This window comes from Sinocyclocheilus grahami, unplaced genomic scaffold (genome assembly GCF_001515645.1).
Source record: "Sinocyclocheilus grahami isolate Dianchi unplaced genomic scaffold, SAMN03320097.WGS_v1.1 scaffold1742.1, whole genome shotgun sequence".
In the NCBI taxonomy this organism is placed as follows: Eukaryota; Metazoa; Chordata; class Actinopteri; order Cypriniformes; family Cyprinidae; genus Sinocyclocheilus; species Sinocyclocheilus grahami.
In genome coordinates this window covers 216286-239668 of record NW_015506921.1, presented here as the reverse complement: position 1 = coordinate 239668, position 23383 = coordinate 216286, and the positions used below count along the sequence as shown (strand labels likewise).

Sequence of the window (23383 nt, the reverse complement as noted above, 5' to 3'; positions counted from 1 at the left end):
AGAACCTCAATAACTATATGATTGATTGATGCATTTATCATGGACCGTGATGTTTTATAGGGGGATAAAAGCTTAACGACACAAAATATCATTTATGTTGGATGATCATTTCTAACATCAAGCATTCACTCTTATTACCTGGAATAGCCTACAACCAAAGCCTCTCCCTCTCTTGAACTAGTATGATAAGATGCAATAACTATTAACTTTAGAGTTAATAAAAGGACTTCACTAAGTACTAGAGTATTTCAGTTAGTGCTGGTGTATAAAAACGTGTTTTATTTCAAATAAACGCTGAACTTTCTATTCATGTTTCCACAAAGATATTGTGCAGCACGACTGTGTTCAACATTGATAATAATCAGAAATGTTTCTAATAATCAGCATATTATACTGATTTCTGAAGATCATGTGACACTATATTGACGGCATCTGCTCATTTGTCACGTTTAGTTTCTCCATCATACAAATATATTCAGTAAACACCAATAAGTTTCTCAAGTGACAAGCTCTTCAAAATAATCTCTTTAACAGTTTCAGCACGAAAGAGAAGGGCTTGGTGGTCCCTCCTGAAAGAACACCCGTATGATAAAAAGTATTCGTTAACAGGAGTTATTCTCAATCCATTTAGCCCAGAAATCAACAAATACAGCTTTCTGAATGTCATTTTCTTCATCGTAAATATACTTTTTAAAACATCAATCCAATCCTGTGTTTGAGTTGGGTTTAAAAAAATGTATTTTTTGAACATAATGTAAAATATATTGGCTATATTTTATTAAGAAATTATACTAATGCTGTAACATTTTAGTGAAAATTAAAAATGAACAAATTTCTTGATATTTGGTCCACCTTTGCTTGTTCTATTTGCATTTTTATTATTAAATTGGTGCATTCTTAATTATCTATATTGCAATCTTCAAAATTCTGAAATATCTTTTATTAGTTGTACTTTATTTGCATTTATTGATTTTTAAAAAAATTCAACATTTTTATTAAGAATATTGTTTTCCATACTGAATGCGCACTTTTTCTCAGACTTTTGAGAATATAGTATATTTGTATTACTAGCATCCAGAGCTGCACCACACGGGAATAACAGCGTGTTTCTTCTGAAGGATCTGAGAAAAGCACCGCTGGTGGGATTCTTTGACTCGTGTTGAAAAAGCCGCTGTAAACCGTGATGTTTTCCTCTAATAGTCTCTACTCTGCTCTTCTCTTGAAAATCTCTGCAGACCAGTACAAACACCAGCTGAATGTGGATGAGCGGTAGCGGCCTACAGGTTTCCGTGCCACAGCTTGGTCTTCAAGCAGGATTCGCCTACTACGAGCACTTTTACATAAATGTAATCATACAAACAGGCTACAAATTAGCCACCAATTCACCAAAATGTTAAATAGTTACAAATTGCTGTGAGATTGTGATGTCATGTGTTCTAGAACACAGCGAACTATCGTTCAGTACTCGAGGATTTTTTTGAAAAACTCTTAAGAACTGTGATTTTCTGTCGTGATTTGGACATATGTATTAGTTTTTTTAATGTATGCATTAAAGGGTTATAAAAAAAAAAAGAATTGCTCAACGTCAGGCCATCCAAGACACAGATGAGTTTCTTCCTCGGAACAGCTCTGGAGAAATGTAGCATTGCATCACTTGCTCACCAATGGACCCTCTGCAGTGAGAAAAAAGCCAGGAAATTTCAGTTTTGACAATATGAGACCTTTAAAACAACAGTTACAATATTATCAGATGATAGTAGTTTTTCATCTAAATTAGACTGTATAATGTCGAAATTTGAAGCAAAAACAGAATGGTCTGATTTTAGTTTTGTGAAACTATACTACATAAAATATCTAAGCAACTGAACGCCGGTGGGCGGATCCGTTAAGCAACTGAACGCCAGGGGGTGGAGCCTATGGTGCAATAATAGGCATGCTTGACTTTGGCTGGATGTATTGGGAGGGACTCTGTCAAGTTAAGTCACCTTTATTTATAAAGTGCTTTCGTCAATCGTTAAACAGCCATGTCATACTGTGCAGAATGAGCTAGCCAGTGGCTCGAGAACCTCTCTCGCGGTACTTTGATGGCATATGTCACAATGGCATTGGTGCCGTCTCATGTCAGAGAACATTTTTAACCAGCATGCACTGCTTCAAGCCAGATGCTGATTGGTCTGTGCAGAGCGGACTCAAGTCAAACAAACCTGGTGTCTTGCTCTGGATGCAGTCATATGCAAATGTATTTGCTTGTGTGACGTCACAAATCCCACAATTTCCAAACAAGCCATTTTTGGAGCTTGGTTAATTAAAAGCTCAGTTTATAATGAGGTAGACATTTCAAGCTTTGAAACATGCAGGATGTTTCAATGGTACAAAGACCTCATATGCCATAAGCTCAAGGGAAATTTGATTTCTAATATCATGACCCCTTTGATAGGATTGCTAAAATTCTTCTTCAATACGAACCTGCATATTCTCCTCACTTTTCACTATAATCATTACACCCAGCATTTTTTTGTGTTGTAATGTTTGTCTCCCTACCATCTTCAATGGCGTTTTTGACGGCTCTGAGTCCATCTCTCACGGCGTCTTTGATCTGTGTCAGGGTGTGCTTGTTGGGTCCTTTCACCAGCAGCGTCACGGAACGAGGGTTACCACACTTCTCAATGAACGTGTATTTCTCCTCTCCCTATTATAAAAAGGCCAGATAAATGACAAAGAACTAACGAGTTCACTTCTCTGTGAAAACACAGCGGGTACAGGTTTCAGAATTCACAGAAACGCCCATCATTCTACTGTAAATAAACATGAACATTTGCAAAGCCTACGTTTTCTCGTATTCCAAGGAAACGTTGCAAGTGAGAACGAAAGCGTCCTCCACCCTCTTCCTCATGTCAGGATGTCTGGCTCCATGATCCAACACCAACCCTTTGATCAGTCTAAGCATAAAAAAAAAAGACTAACATATGACTGCAGCTGTGAAACAAGGAAGGAATTTCCCGTTTTTTTATGCGATTACAATTTTTCATTTCAGGGCGAGCTACTCCTAAGATAGCCATAGAACGCACAGCTTAATGTCCACACAAGAGAAGATCTTACTGTGTATCGCTGTCAGTTTTGTGCCTCATCTCCATGATCTCCACCATGTAGAGGTCGATGGGCTCGTTGGGTTTCCTGATGGCCAGAACAGCATCCACCACAGCCTGAGGTAAACAAGGCATGTCAATGTGTCACAGGTGAACCGAATGTGAACGTACCAGGGAACTATCCAAGTAATACTGATCATATTGAAGGGGTCATGAAATGTATAGTCTTTCTATTGTTTCTGGAGGTTAGCTTTTGAAGTTAAATAATAAAGCAGTCATGCACTAGGACATTTAGAAGGATCTGCACAGTTTTTGGAGGTGGAATCTGTTTATATCCACGATTTCAGATGGTTTTACCCGACATCTTACCCTCACAGCGGCTGATGGACAGATATGCAGCAACATTAAACTCTGGTGTTTCAGAAGGGTGGAAAACAACCTATCTATCTATATCTATGCATCTGCACTGTTGCTGCTAGTCAACATCAGACCTTGCAAGCATTCGTTTTCTGTCACTTGCAGCAAGTGTCCACTCAAAAAAACGACTTAGCCCACACAAAACCTTTCCGTTTTATTCTGTCAAACTGGCACATAATTAAGCTTTCGTATAGGCTTGTTCTGAGGGTCTGCTGATATTAGTATTCAATACCAGTTTTAAAGAGAAAGCGGTATGAATAAAACTTGACAGATCCTATATTGATATCAAGTTATGAATGAACCTGTGCTAGTCAACACTAATGCCGAGTCCACACTACATGATCTTAGCCTCGCCGACAAATCAGAGCTCATTCACGCGAGTGACTGTTCAAAGACGCGATCTGAGAGAATCGCCAAGCTGTGTGTAAATATCAAGGACAGATTTTCCATTTCATGACCCCTTCATGAACTTGTTAGGACTTAAATGATTATTGCTCGTCACGGACGGTCAGAACTTCAAACGACGTTTCTCACCTCTGTTAGTAAATCGGCCAACTCCCTGTGGACCTTGGTTCTGAGGGAGGTGCGGGCGACATTGATGAGAGTCTCTCTGTCCATCTCCTTCATGACCTTCACCTCCTCCAGCACCTCGAGAGCCTTGTCCTTAGCAGCCTCAAAGCCCTCAGCGATCACCCGGGGGTGAAGACCCTTTAGACAGAAACAAGACGGTTTAAAAGGTGGACATGCCTTTTAAATTAAGACTTTTAACTTAATAAGAGCAGAACCTCAGACACGTAGAGGTCGGCCTGCTTGAGGAGCTCTCCGATGATCAGCACATTGGATGTCGTGCCGTCTCCTGTGATGTCATCCTGAGCCGTGGCCACCTTGGCGATCAACGAGGCAGTGGGATGCTGGATTTGCTGAAAACCAATCAAAAGATCAATGATGGTGTGAGAGAGAGTCTAAAGCACCAGCAGCAGCAGACTGGGGTGACTGTTTACAGAGTCAACATTCATGTCACGATTCAATTCGACTACTTTAAAAAACAAATCCTCAAGTGCATTTTGTCCGTGTCGAGTAATCGGCAAAATGCCGGAAGTGGCGCATTCCACAGACGAGAATCCATGAAAATCATTATTAGACCGTCTGCTTGATATATTAAACCCATTAAAAAATCATAATAAAGCATAATGCTATTGTGAATTCACAAACGCTACGATTCAGTTAAATAAATATATGTGATGCAGGTTTAATACATGCGCTTTAGTTAATTACAAGCATGTGTCTCCGTTCACATTAAATGCTGCTCCGCACAAACGGTCATCATTTACATGTGTGGAGCGGCATATTGCTGAGACTTTAGGTGTATAACGTTCATCTGGGGATGCAACGTGCACCATTTCATCAGATTTGTAAGGTTAATCATTTATAAACCTATGCAAACACAGGAGAATACATCAGTATCTTTCTGAACATGCTAAATGCTCATCACGACTTCAAAATAAAAGTTTAAACCCTCGCTCTGTTCTCGCATGTTTTGATGTCCACATATTCAAGAAATTACAGTGGTTGTAGCATTTCTGTCAAAGAAATGGCCAAACATTAAAGCTTAAGTGGGCATTTGAATTAAATGTTGTTTAGTCAATAATAAACAAGGATTAGATTGCACAGTAAAGTGTAAAAACAATCGTCAGGCCGCTGGCGCAGGCATTTATAATGCATAATTATATAATTACATTATGTATTTCAACAGTTTTGTTCAATAAAACTGATTACTTGCTTCTCATACTTTATTTGAACTAATTATTGCTTCATTGCTATTATATAAGTATTTTAAGTAATTTTAAAGGCTATTAGTTGCTTAGGTCTATTTTACTACAAATATTTTTTAATTACAATTATCCAATTACTCGATTAATCGTCAGAATAATCGTCAGATTGATCGGTTACCAAAATAATCGTTAGTGACAGCCCTAGTGTAAATGTAAAAAGTTTTTACATCAGTAAATTACATCCGTGCATTAGGTCTTAAAGTGACAGCAGCGCATGTTTTATTCTAGCTTCAAGCATTCTTTTTGTATCAACACTTGAATGTAGGCAAGTTTCATAAATAAAGCAAAATTTTCCCTCAAAAAGCTGAGAAAATCGTTTTATCAGATCATATTCAGTTGATCAAAGCAAAGATGCAGCAGACCGCTTCATCAACACCCCCAAAGCTTCACGCTCCTTTACCACTTCCTGGATCGACGTTTCACTCGGAAACATTACATTTATATGCCGTTTATTGTTGATGATCGCATTATTTTTCATTTCTGCTTATATACGAGATCGCTCGTTTCTGCGTCTTCCTTGCCTGTGTTTTTGATCGGGAGATTCTGGCCTCGATGTGTAATAGTGCCTAGAACGCGTAACAGTGGAAACCCAGGAAATTCTGTGTTTGGCGGGGAAAGAGTTAATACAGTTTATTATTTGATAGGCTAGTAGTTTTTGCTGTGGTATCGAAAATAGAATAGAGAATTGTAAAATTTAATTGGTATCTAAATTTGTGTCATAAGCTTGTTTATTAGAATGAAATATGACATGGGTCAAAAACAATGATAACCACCATTTAATATTTGTGTGGCAGGGCCAGTGAAAATATTGGCAATGCAAGTAAAAACTTAAATAAAGAACCAGTAAAAAAAAAAAAAAAAAGGCGTTGAGTCCTGTATAGTATGCAGTGTCTGTTTGTTTAACTAAAATCTGCTGAGGTGAAATTCAGTGCAGTCTCGTATCTTTTCTTTGCTGGCGATACACAGCCCTAATATTTACCTGCTTTCACTCATCCTCACGTCATCCCAAACCTGTATGAGTGTTTAGTTCCCACCGCCATCTGTTTGTCCAAACAATGGAAGTCAATGGGAAACAAAACAGTTTGCTTCTTCACAACATCTTCTATTAGGCTCCACAGAACAACAAAAATATTCCAACTTTTTAAAAAAATAATCACTTGTTCAGTTCTGAAACGACTACAAACTGGTTTTCTATTAAGTTCCGGGGGGAGATCACTCATCCTCACGTCATCCCAAACCTGTATGAGTGTTTAGTTCCCACCGCCATCTGTTTGTCCAAACAATGGAAGTCAATGGGAAACAAAACAGTTTGCTTCTTCACAACATCTTCTATTAGGCTCCACAGAACAACAAAAATATTCCAACTTTTTAAAAAAAATAATCACTTGTTCAGTTCTGAAACGACTACAAACTGGTTTTCTATTAAGTTCCCGGGGGGAGAAAAAAAAAAGTTATTTTTTTTCGTTCTTTGAACCATTTATAATTCCTGATTCAAAGATTATCACAATCAATCCTTGCTGTCATTTAAACGAAGAACGGCGCTGAAAAACACAAATTTACATTTTTTCACAAGACCTGGAACCGCTTAATTCATATGCATTAATTTTACAAAAACTTACATTTTTGGATCTTAAGTTATAGTGACAGAAAACTCTTAGATTTCATTAAAAACACCGTCATGTGTGTTTCAAAGAGTAACCAACGTTTATAGGTTTGGAAAGACACGAGGAGAGCAAATGATGACAATTTTCTTTCTTGGGTGAACCCCAAATTAAACCCAGACGATACTTTGTAACAGCAGATGAGTTTTGGTGATGGGTATGTATAATAAAAGCATTAAGAACTTACAGACAGACATCTACTCACTGCATCACGCTCAGATGCTGATTCAACAACACGAGCGAAAGCATGCCGAATCAACATCTGAGGTTAAACCACGCGAGACACTGATTCTGTGTCGGTCTGATATCTGAGAGTCACAGCCCTCCTGCAATATGGGCTACATGCCACTACATCGACACGAGGAGAGCAAATGATGACAATTTTCTTTCTTGGGTGAACCCCAAATTAAACCCAGACGATACTTTGTAACAGCAGATGAGTTTTGGTGATGGGTATGTATAATAAAAGCATTAAGAACTTACAGACAGACATCTACTCACTGCATCACGCTCAGATGCTGATTCAACAACACGAGCGAAAGCATGCCGAATCAACATCTGAGGTTAAACCACGCGGCACACTGATTCTGTGTCGGTCTGATATCTGGAGAAGCAGCCCTCCTGCAATATGGGCTACATGCCACTACATTACACATCAATGCACACAGCTCTCACCATCTCATGCAGCAGAACGTTCCCATCTTTGGTGAGCTTGATGTCTCCTGCGCCAGACACAAGCCTGTGGAAGAATTACAGCAATAAAGTATTATCATTCATGCTTATGCCTAACAGACAGCACATGCTTTCAGATGCAGCGGATGAGAGAGAAGGCCCAAAAAAAGATGTGCAAAATGTTCTGTTCCAGTCTGCAAAGAGCATTTCACATCACCTGACTCCACAGTCCTTAATTACACATCAATGCACACAGCTCTCACCATCTCATGCAGCAGAACGTTCCCATCTTTGGTGAGCTTGATGTCTCCTGCGCCAGACACAAGCCTGTGGAAGGATTACAGCAATAAAGTATTATCATTCATGCTTATGCCTAACAGACAGCACATGCTTTCAGATGCAGCGGATGAGAGAGAAGGCCCAAAAAAAAAGGAAGATGTGCAAAATGTTCTGTTCCAGTCTGCAAAGAGCATTTCACATCACCTGACTCCACAGTCCTTCTCATTTCTTTCCAAGTCTGCTCAGGAAAAACTACAACTGTATTAAACACATCCATGTTATCTTATGCATATATGATGCATTTGTGTAGCATCTTGGTTCATGCATTCTAGGGTTAAATGGCTTGATGCAATGAGATACAGACATAATAATAAACAAACATTCATTTAAAACTAGCTCGAGGACATCTGAACGCAGGGTTACTGCCACGATGAGTCAGTTGCTAGCTCTGATGCTAACTGCATAACGCTAATCGTCTCAAAGCTACACTTTCATGTATGTTAATAAACAGGTTGCTAAACACTGGAACCTGACGTTAGCAGCGACGGCTGTTGGTTCAGATCTGCGCCGTTAGCTGACAGCACAGGGATAACTAACACGTGCTAACAAAGCCGCTAGCATTAGCCGCTAGCAGACACTCACATCTTCATCGTGCCTTTCGGCCCCAGGTTACTCTTCAGCACGTCCTGGAGCCCTCGAGCGGCGCTGATGTTCACCGCCAGGGCCGCGTGAGCCCGGGCCACCTCTGCTTTCGGGTTAAGCGCTTTTACCGCGGACATTCTGCTGAGGGGTAGTTCAGGTTAGCACAGCTCCGCGGGATAAAGGAAGAGAAGCTCACGCGCGCTTCCAGAAGCTTCCTCTGCTCGCGCTCGGCTCCGCCCACACACGTGACGCGTTCTGACGCCGTAGCCACGCCTTGAGAGAAAATAAATAAATAAGTTTATTTTTTATATTTTTTACTGATCTAATATATAAGATTATTATGTTGGCTTGAATTGTATTTATGGGTAATTTTCAACCATTCTGTGTAAAATGATCAACAAATAAGTCTTTAATTACCAAATTGTTATGATGCACCTTTATACAGTAGTGTGATGGCAGGGCCTGAGGTGGGTCAGAGCAGGCATAACTCAGTCTGGCTTTTATGTGGCATTGTGTTTTTACACAGGATTCTGAACTCAGACGCGTGAGTTTGAGAAAAGCTGTAGTTCCTGATAACCAGTGCACTCACTAACCGTGTAGTGCTAGCAGAATTATTTCAGCATGTGCAGTTTGTGTAGCCTGCATATATTAAATAAAGTCTGTGCAGTTATGTTATAGACTACTCAAAGGGATTATAATAAAGTACAGCATTGAGAAGCTTCGTGATTACATTTTGTAATACTGTGTTACCGAGGACAAGCTCGGAGCCCACTGATCATCATGCATTACATAAACCGTGAGTTTAATAACTTTAACCTAAAATCTTGATGATGTGTCATCTAATCAAAGACAGTATGCACGCCACAAGAACTCTTTAACATTTATTTTACTGCTAAATCCATCCACCGTTTGTCCGAAAGATGAAATGTACATTATTAACAATGACAGCAATAGCCGAGGATACCTATACAAACAATACATCTTCTTAAAAGACAATAACAGCAAAGAAACCCGATTCATAAACTAAAGATATAGGATATATTCTGTAGTTTTGCATGCACAGCTGTTAGGCTGATTTGGAAATGTGGAAATGTTTACAATCTTCAATGAAGCTATGTGAAGGGATGCTTGTATGAGCTGGAATTTGAATTGCAAAAATGTTGAAAATTAAAAAAAATATATATTGCTAAAAAATGCTTGACACTCAAGTCAGGTCTTGGGCTTTCGGTTCTGGTCGAGTCCAGTCTGGTGTGCATGAAAACATTTCATTTATAGAGGATCAGTTATCTTCGTCACTCCCAAAGCCTTCTTCCTCGTCCATTTGCACTCCTTGAAACAATCTAGAGCAGAAAATAAACGAATAATGTCATTTCATCAACCTTTAATCATCTCAAATCTATTACACATGACTTTAAGACCAGAGTCCTCATGTACTGAAGGTTTTTCATCCTAAAAGTCAGATTTGTAAAACAGTATGTACGCCAGAACCTGAGTCAAGACCAAACCAGATTCATCTGAATGATCCACATTTACTGCCTGAGAAATCTCTTTTATTTAATCAATAAATACAAATCAAAAATATCTTTGTGTTCTGAAGATGAACGAAGGTCTTACGGGTTTGGAACGACAAGAGGGCGAGTAATTAATGACACGACTTTCATTTTTGGGTGAACTATCCCTTTAAGACTTACTATAGCAACGGTAAATTAATTACAAGCAGCTAACCATAAACTTAACCATTACCCTAGAGTAAGTAAATGTTCTTAATTAATATTACTCAGCATGTATGTGTAATTACACTGTAACAAAATGGTAACTTACTTATTGTAATGCATTATATAGAAATAATCCAGCTGCAAAAATAAATAAGATGCAGACCCAGGATGTGTGAAATTATCATTTTTATTATCATTAATTTTTTTATTATTATTATTTTTAACCCTCTTGTGATGTCTGGGTCAAATTGACCCCAAAAGCAACTTAGACATCTCTAAAAAAAATATGATAACTATATTTTTAAACCTTGAATCTTTCTGACTTTTGCTAAATGTAGTAGACGAAATCATAAATGTGCACATCTTGTGTTACAAAGTTTTTAAAATGCATGTGCACATTTTGAGCCAATTGGTGATATCATAAAAATAAAAGATTAAACATTATATGCAGAATAATTTTCTGTTGTGTTTAATACTTAATATTTGACTATTTCATACAATAATGTGTTTACAAACACTGTACACACAATTTTACAAGCATCTGTCAAAATTTATTATTATTGGGTTTCCATATTATATGTGGACTTTCTATAGACATCATAATTTTTATACTGTACTAACTGTATTTTCATTCCCCTAACACAACTTTCTGCATTTTTACATTTCCAAAAAACATAAACAAACAAACAAAAACAAGCTGTTTTCCTCATGGGGACCAACTAAATGTCCCCAAATGTATTTAAAATATCGGGTAAGTAAATAAAAATAAATTATTTTGTCAATTTGAGTAATTTATTGATATATTTTAATATTTTAAAATTGGTTGAAATGTGCACATAACAGGAGGGTTAAAGATTTGTGGGGTAAAACAAAACATTGCTTTATCTTATAATAATTCATAAACTAACCTTGGAACATAAATTTAAAAAAAGTTGCTATAGCTACTTACATACCCTCAAATTTACCAAAAAAAGTTGTATGTTTATTATCTGTTTTATCAGAGTTGATCCGTTTACTAATTTAGAGGGTGTTGGAAAAGCATGCATTTCAATGGATTTAGAAGCCTGCCGAGTTTCCCAAATGTTGTGCAGTTCTTAGTTATGGAGGAGCATCGTTTCTGCACGAGTATTAACGCTCTCTTTCATGTCCTGTTGTGCTTAAATGGTAACACAAGGTTATTTTAACAACATGCAAGTTCCACATTAATCCAGACGGTCTTAAGTGAATGCAAACAGTTGGGAGAAATAAATGCATGCGTGTAAGGCTCTGAAACACATTTAAGAGCGTGTTGAAGACGGTACTCACTGGTTATAGCAGGGCGAGTTGGGGTTGTTGAAGTGGCTGTAGGGGTTCACTCTGCTGAGAGCTCCCAGACAGATCCAGCAGAAATACTTCTGACAGGACGAACAGGTCATCTTGTTACAGCCGTGCACCTTCTACAGAAACGGGAAAAAGAGCACTTTCAATCCATGCACGGAGTCATTCAGGCATGTTTTTCTGAGAATCTACCGAAAGAGCGCACCTTTGCACAACACACCAGATCTCAGTTTGCAGAGGGTTCCCACAATTGTTCTCCAATTAAATGATTTTATAGAGCTTTCTGGGGCAGTTTTTAATTCGAATGTTTTAATTAAATTAATAGGTGTATATGATCATATTTACTGCTACTATATCAGTGACTAGCACTTTTCCACTTATAGGTCTTAATTACTAGACCAAAAATATTCCTAATATACAATTTTGATATTTATCGTTGAGCAAAAGTTATGACTGTGTGAAATTAAACATCCTGACCTAAAATTGGATGAGGTGCTCTATCTCAGCAACACCATGATCCATCAAAACGAAACGTGGTACACTTCATTAGCACATGCTTAATTATGGAATAGCACCACCTACAGGTCAAAAGATCTCAAAAATGGTTATTTTTGCCCAAAACCTTAGAAATGTTTTTCAAGAAATTGTGATTGCCGTGCACCTTCTACAGAAACGGGAAAAAGAGCACTTTCAATCCATGCACGGAGTCATTCAGGCATGTTTTTCTGAGAATCTACCGAAAGAGCGCACCTTTGCACAACACACCAGATCTCAGTTTGCAGAGGGTTCCCACAATTGTTCTCCAATTAAATGATTTTATAGAGCTTTCTGGGGCAGTTTTTAATTCGAATGTTTTAATTAAATTAATAGGTGTATATGATCATATTTACTGCTACTATATCAGTGACTAGCACTTTTCCACTTATAGGTCTTAATTACTAGACCAAAAATATTCCTAATATACAATTTTGATATTTATCGTTGAGCAAAAGTTATGACTGTGTGAAATTAAACATCCTGACCTAAAATTGGATGAGGTGCTCTATCTCAGCAACACCATGATCCATCAAAACGAAACTTGGTACACTTCATTAGCACATGCTTAATTATGGAATAGCACCACCTACAGGTCAAAAGCCCAAAACCTTAGAAATGTTTTTCAAGAAATTGTGATGTTTGTGTCTATGGATTCCTTGGGTGCAACACCATGATCCATCAAAACGAAACGTGGTACACTTCATTAGCACATGCTTAATTATGGAATAGCACCACCTACAGGTCAAAAGATCTCAAAAATGGTTATTTTTGCCCAAAACCTTAGAAATGTTTTTCAAGAAATTGTGATTTTTGTGTCTATGGATTCCTTGGGTCACGCCGACGATACCATTTTTGCCAGGATTGGACGAACTGCTATTTGTATTCAATTAGGATCTTTTTAAACGCTTTAACTTACTGGCACAAAATTTTGCAGAGCTCACTGTCAGCATGATCCTGAAGCTGCCTGTAAAGTTTAAAGACAGCACCACCAGGTGTTCAGAAGATATAAAGCTTAAATAAAAAAAACTTTCTTTGTTGATACAATCCTTGGTTTAGTTGTGCAGTGGGTTGAATTGAAACACTCTAAGCCCTAGATCATTTGGAATGGAGTTGATTTATTATTTACCAGTAATGCATTACTTTAAAAAGTAACTTTCTACGCTACCTGTAGACATATAGAATGGTGCATAAAACCAGAAGTTGATAAGGAAGATTTTATGCACCATTCTATATGTCTACAGGCAGCGTAGAAAGTTACTTTTTAAAGTAATGCATTACAATATTGCATTACTCCATAAAAAAAGTAACTAAATGCGTTTTTATGGAAAGTAATGCATTACGTTACTTTTTGTCACCTGGGCTGAACTTATTTAGTTTTTTTTAATAACAAAAAACGCAAAGTTATATTTTTGGCAACTGTAAAGGTCCTTTAACACCAAAAGTGAAATGAATAATCCTCAGGCTGAAAGAAGTGCCTCCTCCTCGGCACATCACTCACAATTTCTCTTAACACGGGGACAGGAGAGCTCTCAGTGAATAAATGGGAAAACAAAGTAACTTGTGTAACTTATTTGAAAAACGAACTCATTGTAAATGTAAAAGTAATGCGCTACTTTACTAGTTACTTGAAAAAAGTAATCTGATTACATAACTAGGGTTACTTGTAATGCGTCACCCCCAACACTGCCTATAGGTATGCTTTTGGCTGTTGGAAAAAATATAGAAAATTAAACAACAGCAAGTGTTATTTGGTTCAATCTCAAAGTAACTCATATGATATGTGGGGGTAGATTAAGTGCGATCTGCTGTGATGTCACAATCGTGTTGCATTGTGGGAAATGGAGTTGCTGATGAATTATACATCGGCGTAGGCTCACTTCCTCGGTCAAAATCTAGTCATTCATGCTCGTAATTTTGGAAATATGTAGTATGCACACTGGGGGTTGACCGATATCTATTTTTCAGGGCAGATACGGATACCGATTATTACAGTTAAAGTAGACCGATAGCCGATATATATGTCTGGTGTAAAAATGAAAATTAATGTCAAAATTAAGAATAACAAGTGCTCTGACAAAAGCTTTCTCTAAATGCTTTTAAATTATTTTATCGGCAAATCGATTTTGAAAATGACTGATGCCGATAACCATAAAAAGGCTTAATATCGGCGCCGATAATCGGTCGACCCCTAATGCACACATCTTTAGTACTGACCTGTATATTAGTGCCACAGCAAGGGCACTGTTTACAGTTATCCTTCAGCCAGTCTGTGCTAAAAGACTCCTCCACCGCCTTCTGAATGACCCGTCGGCCAAAACGCTTCTCAAGGAACTTCTTCCCCTCTTCACTCACAGACATATACTCATCCCGCAAACTGCGAAGCTCATCTGTTAAAGAAAGGCACAGCTTTTGAACTCTTCAGAGGGAAACAAACTAACCAAGTGCGTGTACTACTGGTCACTGAGCATCCAATTTACTAATATCAGACACATGCTACAATTTCTCAAGCCAACCTAAATATCCTCTTACCAGCAGTCGCTATGCAGTGAGAGAGGCCATGATAGCTCCGCTTACAGAGGGTACAGAAGGCATATCTGCAGGCGGGACAGATGCCCATAGTGGAGTCAGGCTCGACCATCACAGCCATACAGCAGCTCATGCGGGGACAATACACCACATCCGCCATCAGGTCCAGACTCGACTGCAGCAGAAGACGATCATAGCGCGCAAACTCATCTTCGCCCACGAGAAGTTTCACCTGTTATATGAGCATACTGATGTCAGTCTTAAAACTATATTCAGAATGCAGCTGAAGAGTTTTAGAGTCATAACAGGGCTCAAGGATATTTGCTCAAGGTTAAGATATTTACAGTAAAAATATTGCTTTGTTGTTTTTGACTAACAATTCTAATAAATAACATTAAGGCGTCAAAATTGTAGTTACCAGTAGGGGTGTGCGATAATGTGATATTAGCTTTGTTCAATAAACATGAAGTTAATATTGAGCCGTTAATCAGCCGTTTTGAATGAATCATTTGAATGAATGATTCAATGTATAACTCATTAAGACAGGGCCATAATTATTTTTAAAAATTGGTATCTTTTTTGGTCAATATCGCACACCCCTAGTTACCAGTGAAATTTCTCAATTCTCCATTCCAATTACGGTATCACAGGAAAAACTACTAGTCTAACTAATTTAAAGTTTAAACAATTAATCAGTCAGCAATACAACAAAGATACACATGAAATAAACAGTGCTAATAAACAAGAAATCCTACAGAAATCGAATAATCAAATATAAAATAAAACTGTACAGTCTTCACTGCACAGATTAAATACAGAGTAATGCTTTTAAAGCTACAGAAGTGATTCAGTCAAGAGCAGTGAGTGATTTTCGCTTTTTGATGAACATTAATGACACAGACAGCAGCATGTATATTACACTGCTCACTTTAAAACCTAATGTGTAGATGTAATACATCGACACGCATAAGATTTTCTCCCAAAGGCTTGTGGATGCTGGTCAAGGTGGGCATTTTGACAATGTTGTGTATTTTTCTGTTCACTCAGTACTGAGTTCTCTTCTCGTGTGTCTTCTATAAATCGACACTGGCAACTTAAAAATGTGCGAATGATAAACCGCCATCTGTCATTTCAAGTGGGCCCGAGTCTCATCGTCAAGCCCTACATAACCTATCCATACTCACACTATAGCACAATCACACAAAAACAGACAGAAGATACCTGTGAAGGAGTGGCCATGGACATGCACTTTGGCTCAGGGCAGTTAAGGCACTGGACTTTTCCGTCTCTTATCTGGATCTGAAAGTATTCCTTCATGCAGGCCTTGCAGTACACATGCTGACACTCTTTGAAGAGCAGAGAATCGGATCCAAGCTTCTCGGAGTAACAGATGCCGCAGCAGAACACCTTCCCATCAAACACCTTCTGCTGCTGAGCTTCGTCAAAATCCAGCAGCTGAGTCAGTATATCTGTGCGAGCGTCGACTTCTTGCACGGCTCTTGGGTCTAAATCTTTACTTTTTTCTCCGGAAAGGTCTACTGCTTGTTTTGGGCCAGATTCACACTGAGGCGGACTCTCAATGCTCTGGATTTCCAGCGGTGACTGGATTCCCAGGAAGTCCAGAGTCTCTTCCTTTAGGAACTGCATCCAGGTAAAAAGAACCACGTTGCCTTGGTTCTCCTCCCAAAGCTCGTCCAATCTCCTGCAAAGTGCAGTGATCTGATGGAGTGAGAGCGGAAGGTTATCGCAATGCTACAGCAGCAGAAAATGATCACCAAATACACTTGAATAGGGTTCCCAAATATCCTCCCAGACTTCCACTAGCTGAACAAACCGATTACCCCGAACTAGCAGCATTCAGCCGAGTCAAAGCTGCTATGACCCTCTGGTTACCATCCACTTTTGGGAGAGTTGGGAAAATAACTGATCCAATGAAGAAAGTCATGCAGGTTTGCAATGATAATAATGGTGGGAAAATGATGACACATTTATTTTTTGGTAAACTACTCTTCTAAAAAACTGCTGCCTTTATCAGTGTTTACACTAAATTAGATGTTGTTGGCTGTTTAAATAAAAGGAAAGTTAAATTAATGTGAGTATGACTGATTGGCTTGTTAGTTAACACAGGATAGATTTAAGTCATGATGACATATAGTCTTTGCATTTTTAAGTTTGCATCAAATTGTAATGCAGTAAAAAGTATAATTTTTCAGCATAAATGCAATTGTACATAAGTATTCAGTTTTAACTAGGGGTCAGAATCTCTTGGTACCTCATGATTTGATTAAAAAAAATGCTTGTGAATCCCTCGTTATGCTAAATATCAGATTTTTCAAATATCAGACAACGTGTTTTCTTTAAATTAGGAGAGGTTTTGTATTTATTTTTGAAACTGACTGATCGTAGGCCTCACTGATCTGATGATTTAGTTCATCTCATGTGTGTGCTGTAGCTCGAGTATGCATGCATCTACTCATGCACAGGTCCTTTATGTCTGCAAGCACACGTAGGTGAAGGAATTTCCCTTGCGGTAATTTTGAGTGGCTCAATAGCGCGATACGCCTTTTATCACCATATGCAGTATATATATGTATATATAATCTTTGTGTGTGTTACAATGTAACGAGGTCATTATCCTGAAACCAATGAAACCGAAACTAAATAGGCCGCTGATACAGGAAGTGAAATAAACAGAAGAGAATGTCAAAATAACAGAACATAAACCTGACATTTTCCATATTTCCAGGTTTCTCAGCAGCAGAAGTCGTCAAACATTTTTTTTGCATTCCCAATAGCTCAAAATAAAAACTCTATGATAGCGTTTTCACGACTTTAAAAAAAGGGGGGGGCGCGGGAATAGAGTCTGATAACGACAGTCAGAGAGATTTACGATGCTGATGACCGTTGTAACGAGTCACCACAGTCTTGTGAAAAGGGGCCATTAGTTGTTAGCCTACATGTATAACAGTTAGTTCTGATCCTCGAATCGACTGGACAAGAGACTTTCTGCAGGTATTTCACCTGTGCGTTCTAGACGGGCTGTCAATCAGTGCAGTTACATTGTTACGCCACAAGGGACTGTCTCTGATTGAGTCTTTAAACCGTTCATTCTGTTCTTCGATCTCCCCCATTCACTTTCATTGGATGCCGTTTTTGATCAATGAGGCCTACGATGAATCACTTTCAAAAATAAACACAAAACCTGTCCTAATTGAAAGAAAACAAGTTGACAAAAAGATTGAATCCAGTATTTTGTGATAATATTGCATAACTGTTCTGTTCTCGTAAGCTGGCCATGTTTGACCCGAGAACACCACAAGCGTGACTTTGTGTCATTTTGTACCGTTTCTTTTCATATTTTGTCTAATATTGACAAAATTATGCACAAATAATGTTTTTTCACTCGAAAACAGGTGCATAAGCTCAGATCAATGAGGTCTATGATCAATCAGCTCTAAAAAGAAACACAAAATCTGTCCTAAGTAAAAGAAAACAAGTTGATAAAAAGATTGAATACAATATTTGGTGATAATATAACAAGTAATTTACGAGCTATTTTTTGCAGGCCGGACATTTTTACATCACAAGTGTAACAAGATGGGAAAAATCCCCAAAAAGTACAAAAATTATCAGGAAAAAATCAGGATAAATATTGGATCAAAATGACCCAAACGCCACCAGAGGGTTAAGTACAGCAGTGAAGTGACGTAATGTCTAAATGAAACAGTTTATCCAACAAGAATAAAAGTTTATGGAGAGACTTCTATCTCAGGCTGTTGTTGACAGTCAGTAAAAGAGCAAGCACTGAGAAGTGAGCATATCCATTTTTATTCAATGCTACACAATCAAAAAGAATGCATTAGATATATAAAAGAGCAAATGACAACAATGAAATGACACCGCTTTCAGGACATCACTAAACAGGACTCACCTGGACTCTCGTCAGCCATTTGGAGCTTACAGTAAAAACCGGAGCCGATGCTGAAGGGTAGTCAGCCGGGAATTCAAAACTCAGAACCAGCGGAGGTAGAAATGATACATTATGCTCTGTGGAATTCTGTCCTGTAAAACAAGGAAACATTATAGACTCTCAGATGTTAGAAGAAGGTCTGAGCACCTGCTTATAAAGCCTCACCCTTGACTAGCAGTTTGAAGCTCGGCGGAAGCTCCAGGCACAGATGGATCTCGCCCTCCTTTCCCGACTCGGCTCTGCGAAACTCCTCTTCATCGTAGATGCTCGCTAGAGCAAGCAGTTCATCTTCTTGTGCTTCCTGGTCGGCTGACATTTGAACATTCCTGAGATAAAAAAAAAAAAAGAGAGAGATTACGGTTTATAAAGTTTTAAATATGGATATTTTTCTTACAAAAATGCATTGGCTCCCTTCAGGAGGCCTTTATTCAACCCCGGAGTCGTGTGAGGCACTTTTTATGATGGATGGATGCACTTTATTTGACGTCTTTTGGACAACTGAAAAATAACACCCATTCACTGCCATTATAAAGCTTGGAAGAGCCAGGACGTTTTTTAAATATAACACCGATTGGATTCGTCTGAAAGAAGACCGTCATGCACACCTAGGATGGCTTGAGGGTGAGTAAATCATGGGGTAATTTAAATTTTTGGGTGAACTATCCCTTTAACATCTCAATGTATCACCAGGAGTCCTGGTCGGCTGACATTTGAACATTCCTGAGATAAAAAAAAAAAAAAAGAGAGATTACGGTTTATAAAGTTTTAAATATGGATATTTTTCTTACAAAAATGCATTGGCTCCCTTCAGGAGGCCTTTATTCAACCCCGGAGCCGTGTGAGGCACTTTTTATGATGGATGGATGCACTTTATTTGACGTCTTTTGGACTACTGAAAAATAACACCCATTCACTGCCATTATAAAGCTTGGAAGAGCCAGGACGGTTTTTAAATATAACACCGATTGGATTCGTCTGAAAGAAGACCGTCATGCACACCTAGGATGGCTTGAGGGTGAGTAAATCATGGGGTAATTTTAATTTTTGGGTGAACTATCCCTTTAACATCTCAATGTATCACCAGGAGCTGCGGGTTTTTAATTGTATGTTTCTTGTATTTGGTGACTTGCATATTATGAATCACCAAGGACCATGGGTTCATCTTTAGTGTCCTACTGAAGGAAGGAAGATGCCTACATCTTAGGCTGGCCTGAGGGTGAGTAAATTGACAGCAGTGTTTTTTTGGTGTACTGGCCCTTTAAGTGTGACAGGATGATTGACAGGCCGGCTTATGCTTTATGGTGAGTCAGAATACATAACTAAGCGACAGTTTTTTTGGTGTACTGGCCCTTTAAGTGTGACAGGATGATTGACAGGCCGGCTTATGCTTATGCTTTATGGTGAGTCAGAATACATAACTATGCGACAAAGAGCGATTTTGCGACGTGGAAGTATTGTAACCAATTGTTTGTTATTGTTTAAACCAAAGCTTGCTTGCTGCACACTCAAAAGCAACGTTATATATGTTTTCTTCACGAAATACTTAGTGTAGGCGAATTGGGAGAATTCCGAGTTTTTGTAAACAGGACTTCGCTTGGCCATACACGTGTTTGAAACTCATAACTACTACATTCCCGACTCCATCTGAAGGGAAACACAAGGGCAAAAACGATGTGCTAACCTAAATTAATGTTAACAAACGTGATAAACACGGTTTCACGTTATTCGCAGTATATTTGCTTTCTCCTTCTGTTCTGGAAAGGTGACAGTCTTGCAAAGATACCAATACTGCAGTAAGTTTAAACAATATTCGAACACACCTAAAACCGCTTCTTATAGCTGCATTTTAACGCTCAAGAACACGCTAACACGCTATTATAGCATGCGAGTAAGGGACCGTCTCAAAAAGGCAATCACTACTGTAAAACGTCGGCGCTGTCCAAGGGAGTGAAAAATGAAATCATTTAGTCACCCTCATGCCATTCCAACACCATAAGACTTCCGTTCATCCTCGGAACATATCTTTTTAAATATACCCTTATCCTTTTATTGCATCTATTTGAAGTTCAAGCAACCAAAAATACATTTTTTAGTGTACACACCCCATGGTTTATGACCTATACCGCAGCCGGCCACTAGGGGGAGATTGAAAGGTGGCTTCACTTTTAGTGATGAAAATGTTTTTTTATTTTGGTGACAACATAAAGAGACTTTATACAGACACATATATACGGTCTATATACATAAACCGACTTTTATAGAAATTCGACATGTTTTTGGCAACACCATAAGACTTCCGTTCATCCTCGGAACATATCTTTTTAAATATACCCTTATCCTTTTATTGCATCTATTTGAAGTTCAAGCAACCAAAAATACATTTTTTAGTGTACACACCCCATGGTTTATGACCTATACCGCAGCCGGCCACTAGGGGGAGATTGAAATGTGGCTTCACTTTTAGTGATGAAAATGTTTTTTTATTTTGGTGACAACATAAAGAGACTTTATACAGACACATATATACGGTCTATATACATAAACCGACTTTTATAGAAATTCGACATGTTTTTGATGTCAAATGCATGCACTGTATGATGAGACAATCTTATAAATCCAAGTGAATGTATTTTGTTATAATTCTGTATCAGGCATGCACATTTGAGCTTCTGCTTACCATATTTAATATGCATTATGTGAAATGATCAATGTTTATATCTGAATTAAAACTTGAAAGAGCTCTTTCTGAGGTTTCGGGTGAATAGACTTTCACTGGAGGGACAGAAATCTCTCAGGCTTCATATAAAATAATTTCATTTGTGTTTTGAAGATGAACGAAAGTCTTGAATGGTTGAAACAACATCATGTGAGTAAATGATCACAAGTTTAATTTAAATCAGAATGGCTTTAATTCAAATGACTAATTAATGTTAAACACACACACATTTTCATATTCTAAAGGTTGAAGCAGTGTCACTACAGATGGCCAACACCTCCCTTTATTATTATGATTAACGATTCTTCACTATAATTCACCAAAATGTTATATAATTTATGTACTTTACTAGGCTCCAACTAACCACACACAGTCTTCCTACAGGGGGATTTTTGCCAATATAGTCCAATATAAAAAATCTTTATACAAACACAGTATAGGGTGAAAAAACTTTATTTCACCTACATGTTATTTTCATATTTAAAAAGTTGTAATAGGTTGACTTACCACACTGACTTATTACATGTGATGTATACAGTTTTAATAGAAGCTGTGCGCCAATTCAGAGGTGTTGATATGTACTTTACTAGGCTCCAACTAACCACACACAGTCTTCCTACAGGGGGATTTTTGCCAATATAGTGCAATATAAAAAATATTTATACAAACACAGTATAGGGTGAAAAAACTTTATTTCACCTACATGTTATTTTCATATTTAAAAAGTTGTAATAGGTTGACTTACCACACTGACTTATTACATGTGATGTATACAGTTTTAATAAAAGCTGTGCGCCAATTCAGAAGTGTTAGGATTAAGGATTGGACATGGCTTACGTTTTGTACCGTGCGTGGAATTTTTAGACGATCCCTTAAGCAGAACAGCCGAATATCGAGCGTGACACTAATAACTTTACTGCGCTGTGTCACCCTACGACTGGTTCTTTCCTTTTTGTATCTGAATTGTGACCTACTAAGATAATAACTTATAAAACACGTACCTTTCTCTATTCCCAAAGCAGCTCTACAGTGGACAACTGCAGTCTCACAGCAGGGCCGATGGGAGGAGCTTGTGCTTGACAGGCTGCTGCTGCTTCCGGTTGGCAACCGGAAGACTCTGCCACCTACTGGGACGGAGGGTGGAGCATTGCTGCTGAGGGAGTGAGAAACAAAAAACTCATATAATCATTCTTAAATCCTCTTTATTAATCCTGTATCTTTGAGATATTATTCACAGAAATTGATAGAGCAATTGTGAAAAATATATAAATTTTTAATCATACAAATAATATATCATTTTTTTTGTTTACTTCTCATCTATACATTAAAGCTGTGTTTTGGGAGATATTAAGTACTTTTGTACCTGTTCACCACAAAATTCCTCAACTACACCATTAGCTTGCATGTGAGATATCACTTTGCCACCTACTGGGACGGAGGGTGGAGCATTGCTGCTGAGGGAGTGAGAAACAAAAAACTCATATAATCATTCTTAAATCCTCTTTATTAATCCTGTATCTTTGAGATATTATTCACAGAAATTGATAGAGCAATTGTGAAAAATATATAAATTTTTAATCATACAAATAATATATCATTTTTTTTGTTTACTTCTCATCTATACATTAAAGCTGTGTTTTGGGAGATATTAAGTACTTTTGTACCTGTTCACCACAAAATTCCTCAACTACACCATTAGCTTGCATGTGAAATATCACATTTGTATGAAAAAATCACTTAAATGATGATCTAAATGTGATTTAAGTTGTTTCTGGATATTGATCTAGGTGTTAGGTGTAGAATTCTGCCACCTGCTGGCTAGAGAAAACCTTAAGAATAGTGTAATGAACATATATTTCCAGCAGAGGCCCATAGAGATCCATTCATTTGTTCTGGAAGTGGCCCACTGCTTCTCCCACAACTTTTCTGAGAGATATTTGGTAAATATACATTTGAAATATACATTAAAAAACAGTATTTTTCTCAAAGGTTAGTTTGTTGTTTGAGGTATTT

At 38.0% G+C, this 23383-nt stretch overlaps 2 protein-coding genes across 4 annotated transcripts in view; both read right to left on the bottom strand.

The window, feature by feature from the left end:
• The window catches only part of LOC107572383 (T-complex protein 1 subunit zeta-like), a 41684-nt gene extending 32852 nt beyond the window's left edge, over window positions 1-8832 (bottom strand). Inside the window, exons 1-6 of the mRNA XM_016258820.1 lie at window positions 8590-8832; window positions 7932-7995; window positions 4289-4423; window positions 4038-4211; window positions 3100-3203; window positions 2829-2939 (exon numbers count right to left, since the gene is read on the bottom strand). Coding sequence (XP_016114306.1) covers window positions 2829-2939; window positions 3100-3203; window positions 4038-4211; window positions 4289-4423; window positions 7932-7995; window positions 8590-8726 — 725 coding nt within the window. The 5' untranslated portion in view covers window positions 8727-8832. The remainder of the gene's footprint in view (window positions 1-2828; window positions 2940-3099; window positions 3204-4037; window positions 4212-4288; window positions 4424-7931; window positions 7996-8589) is intronic.
• A 604-nt stretch (window positions 8833-9436) lies between these two features.
• Window positions 9437-22499, bottom strand: LOC107572387 (E3 ubiquitin-protein ligase RNF14-like). Of its 3 annotated transcripts, none has more exons than XM_016258825.1 (8): window positions 22372-22499; window positions 18820-18980; window positions 18616-18746; window positions 15906-16403; window positions 14688-14916; window positions 14373-14545; window positions 11610-11740; window positions 9437-9929 (listed from the first exon to the last, which is right to left on the bottom strand). In XM_016258825.1, exons 2-8 carry the CDS (start codon window positions 18968-18970, stop codon window positions 9869-9871), a joined length of 1374 nt encoding a protein of 457 aa, XP_016114311.1. In that variant the 5' UTR covers window positions 18971-18980; window positions 22372-22499; the 3' UTR covers window positions 9437-9868. The 3 variants fall into 3 exon arrangements, with proteins under 3 accessions (XP_016114311.1, XP_016114312.1, XP_016114313.1); XM_016258826.1 differs by lacking the exon at window positions 22372-22499 and adding an exon at window positions 22208-22340; XM_016258827.1 differs by lacking the exon at window positions 22372-22499 and adding an exon at window positions 20475-20532.
• Window positions 22500-23383: the final 884 nt, after the last annotated feature.

Excerpts from the sequence above, each read along its gene's own strand:
- LOC107572387 (XM_016258825.1), bottom strand. The coding sequence starts at position 18,970 with ATGTCAGCCGACCAGGAAGCACAAGAAGATGAACTGCTTGCTCTAGCG. Across the intron at positions 18,747-18,819 it reads CTTCAAACTGCTAGTCAAGG|GACAGAATTCCACAGAGCAT; the intron begins GTGAGGCTTTAT and ends CTTGTTTTACAG. Across the intron at positions 14,546-14,687 it reads TCACTGCATAGCGACTGCTG|ATGAGCTTCGCAGTTTGCGG; the intron begins GTAAGAGGATAT and ends TTTCTTTAACAG.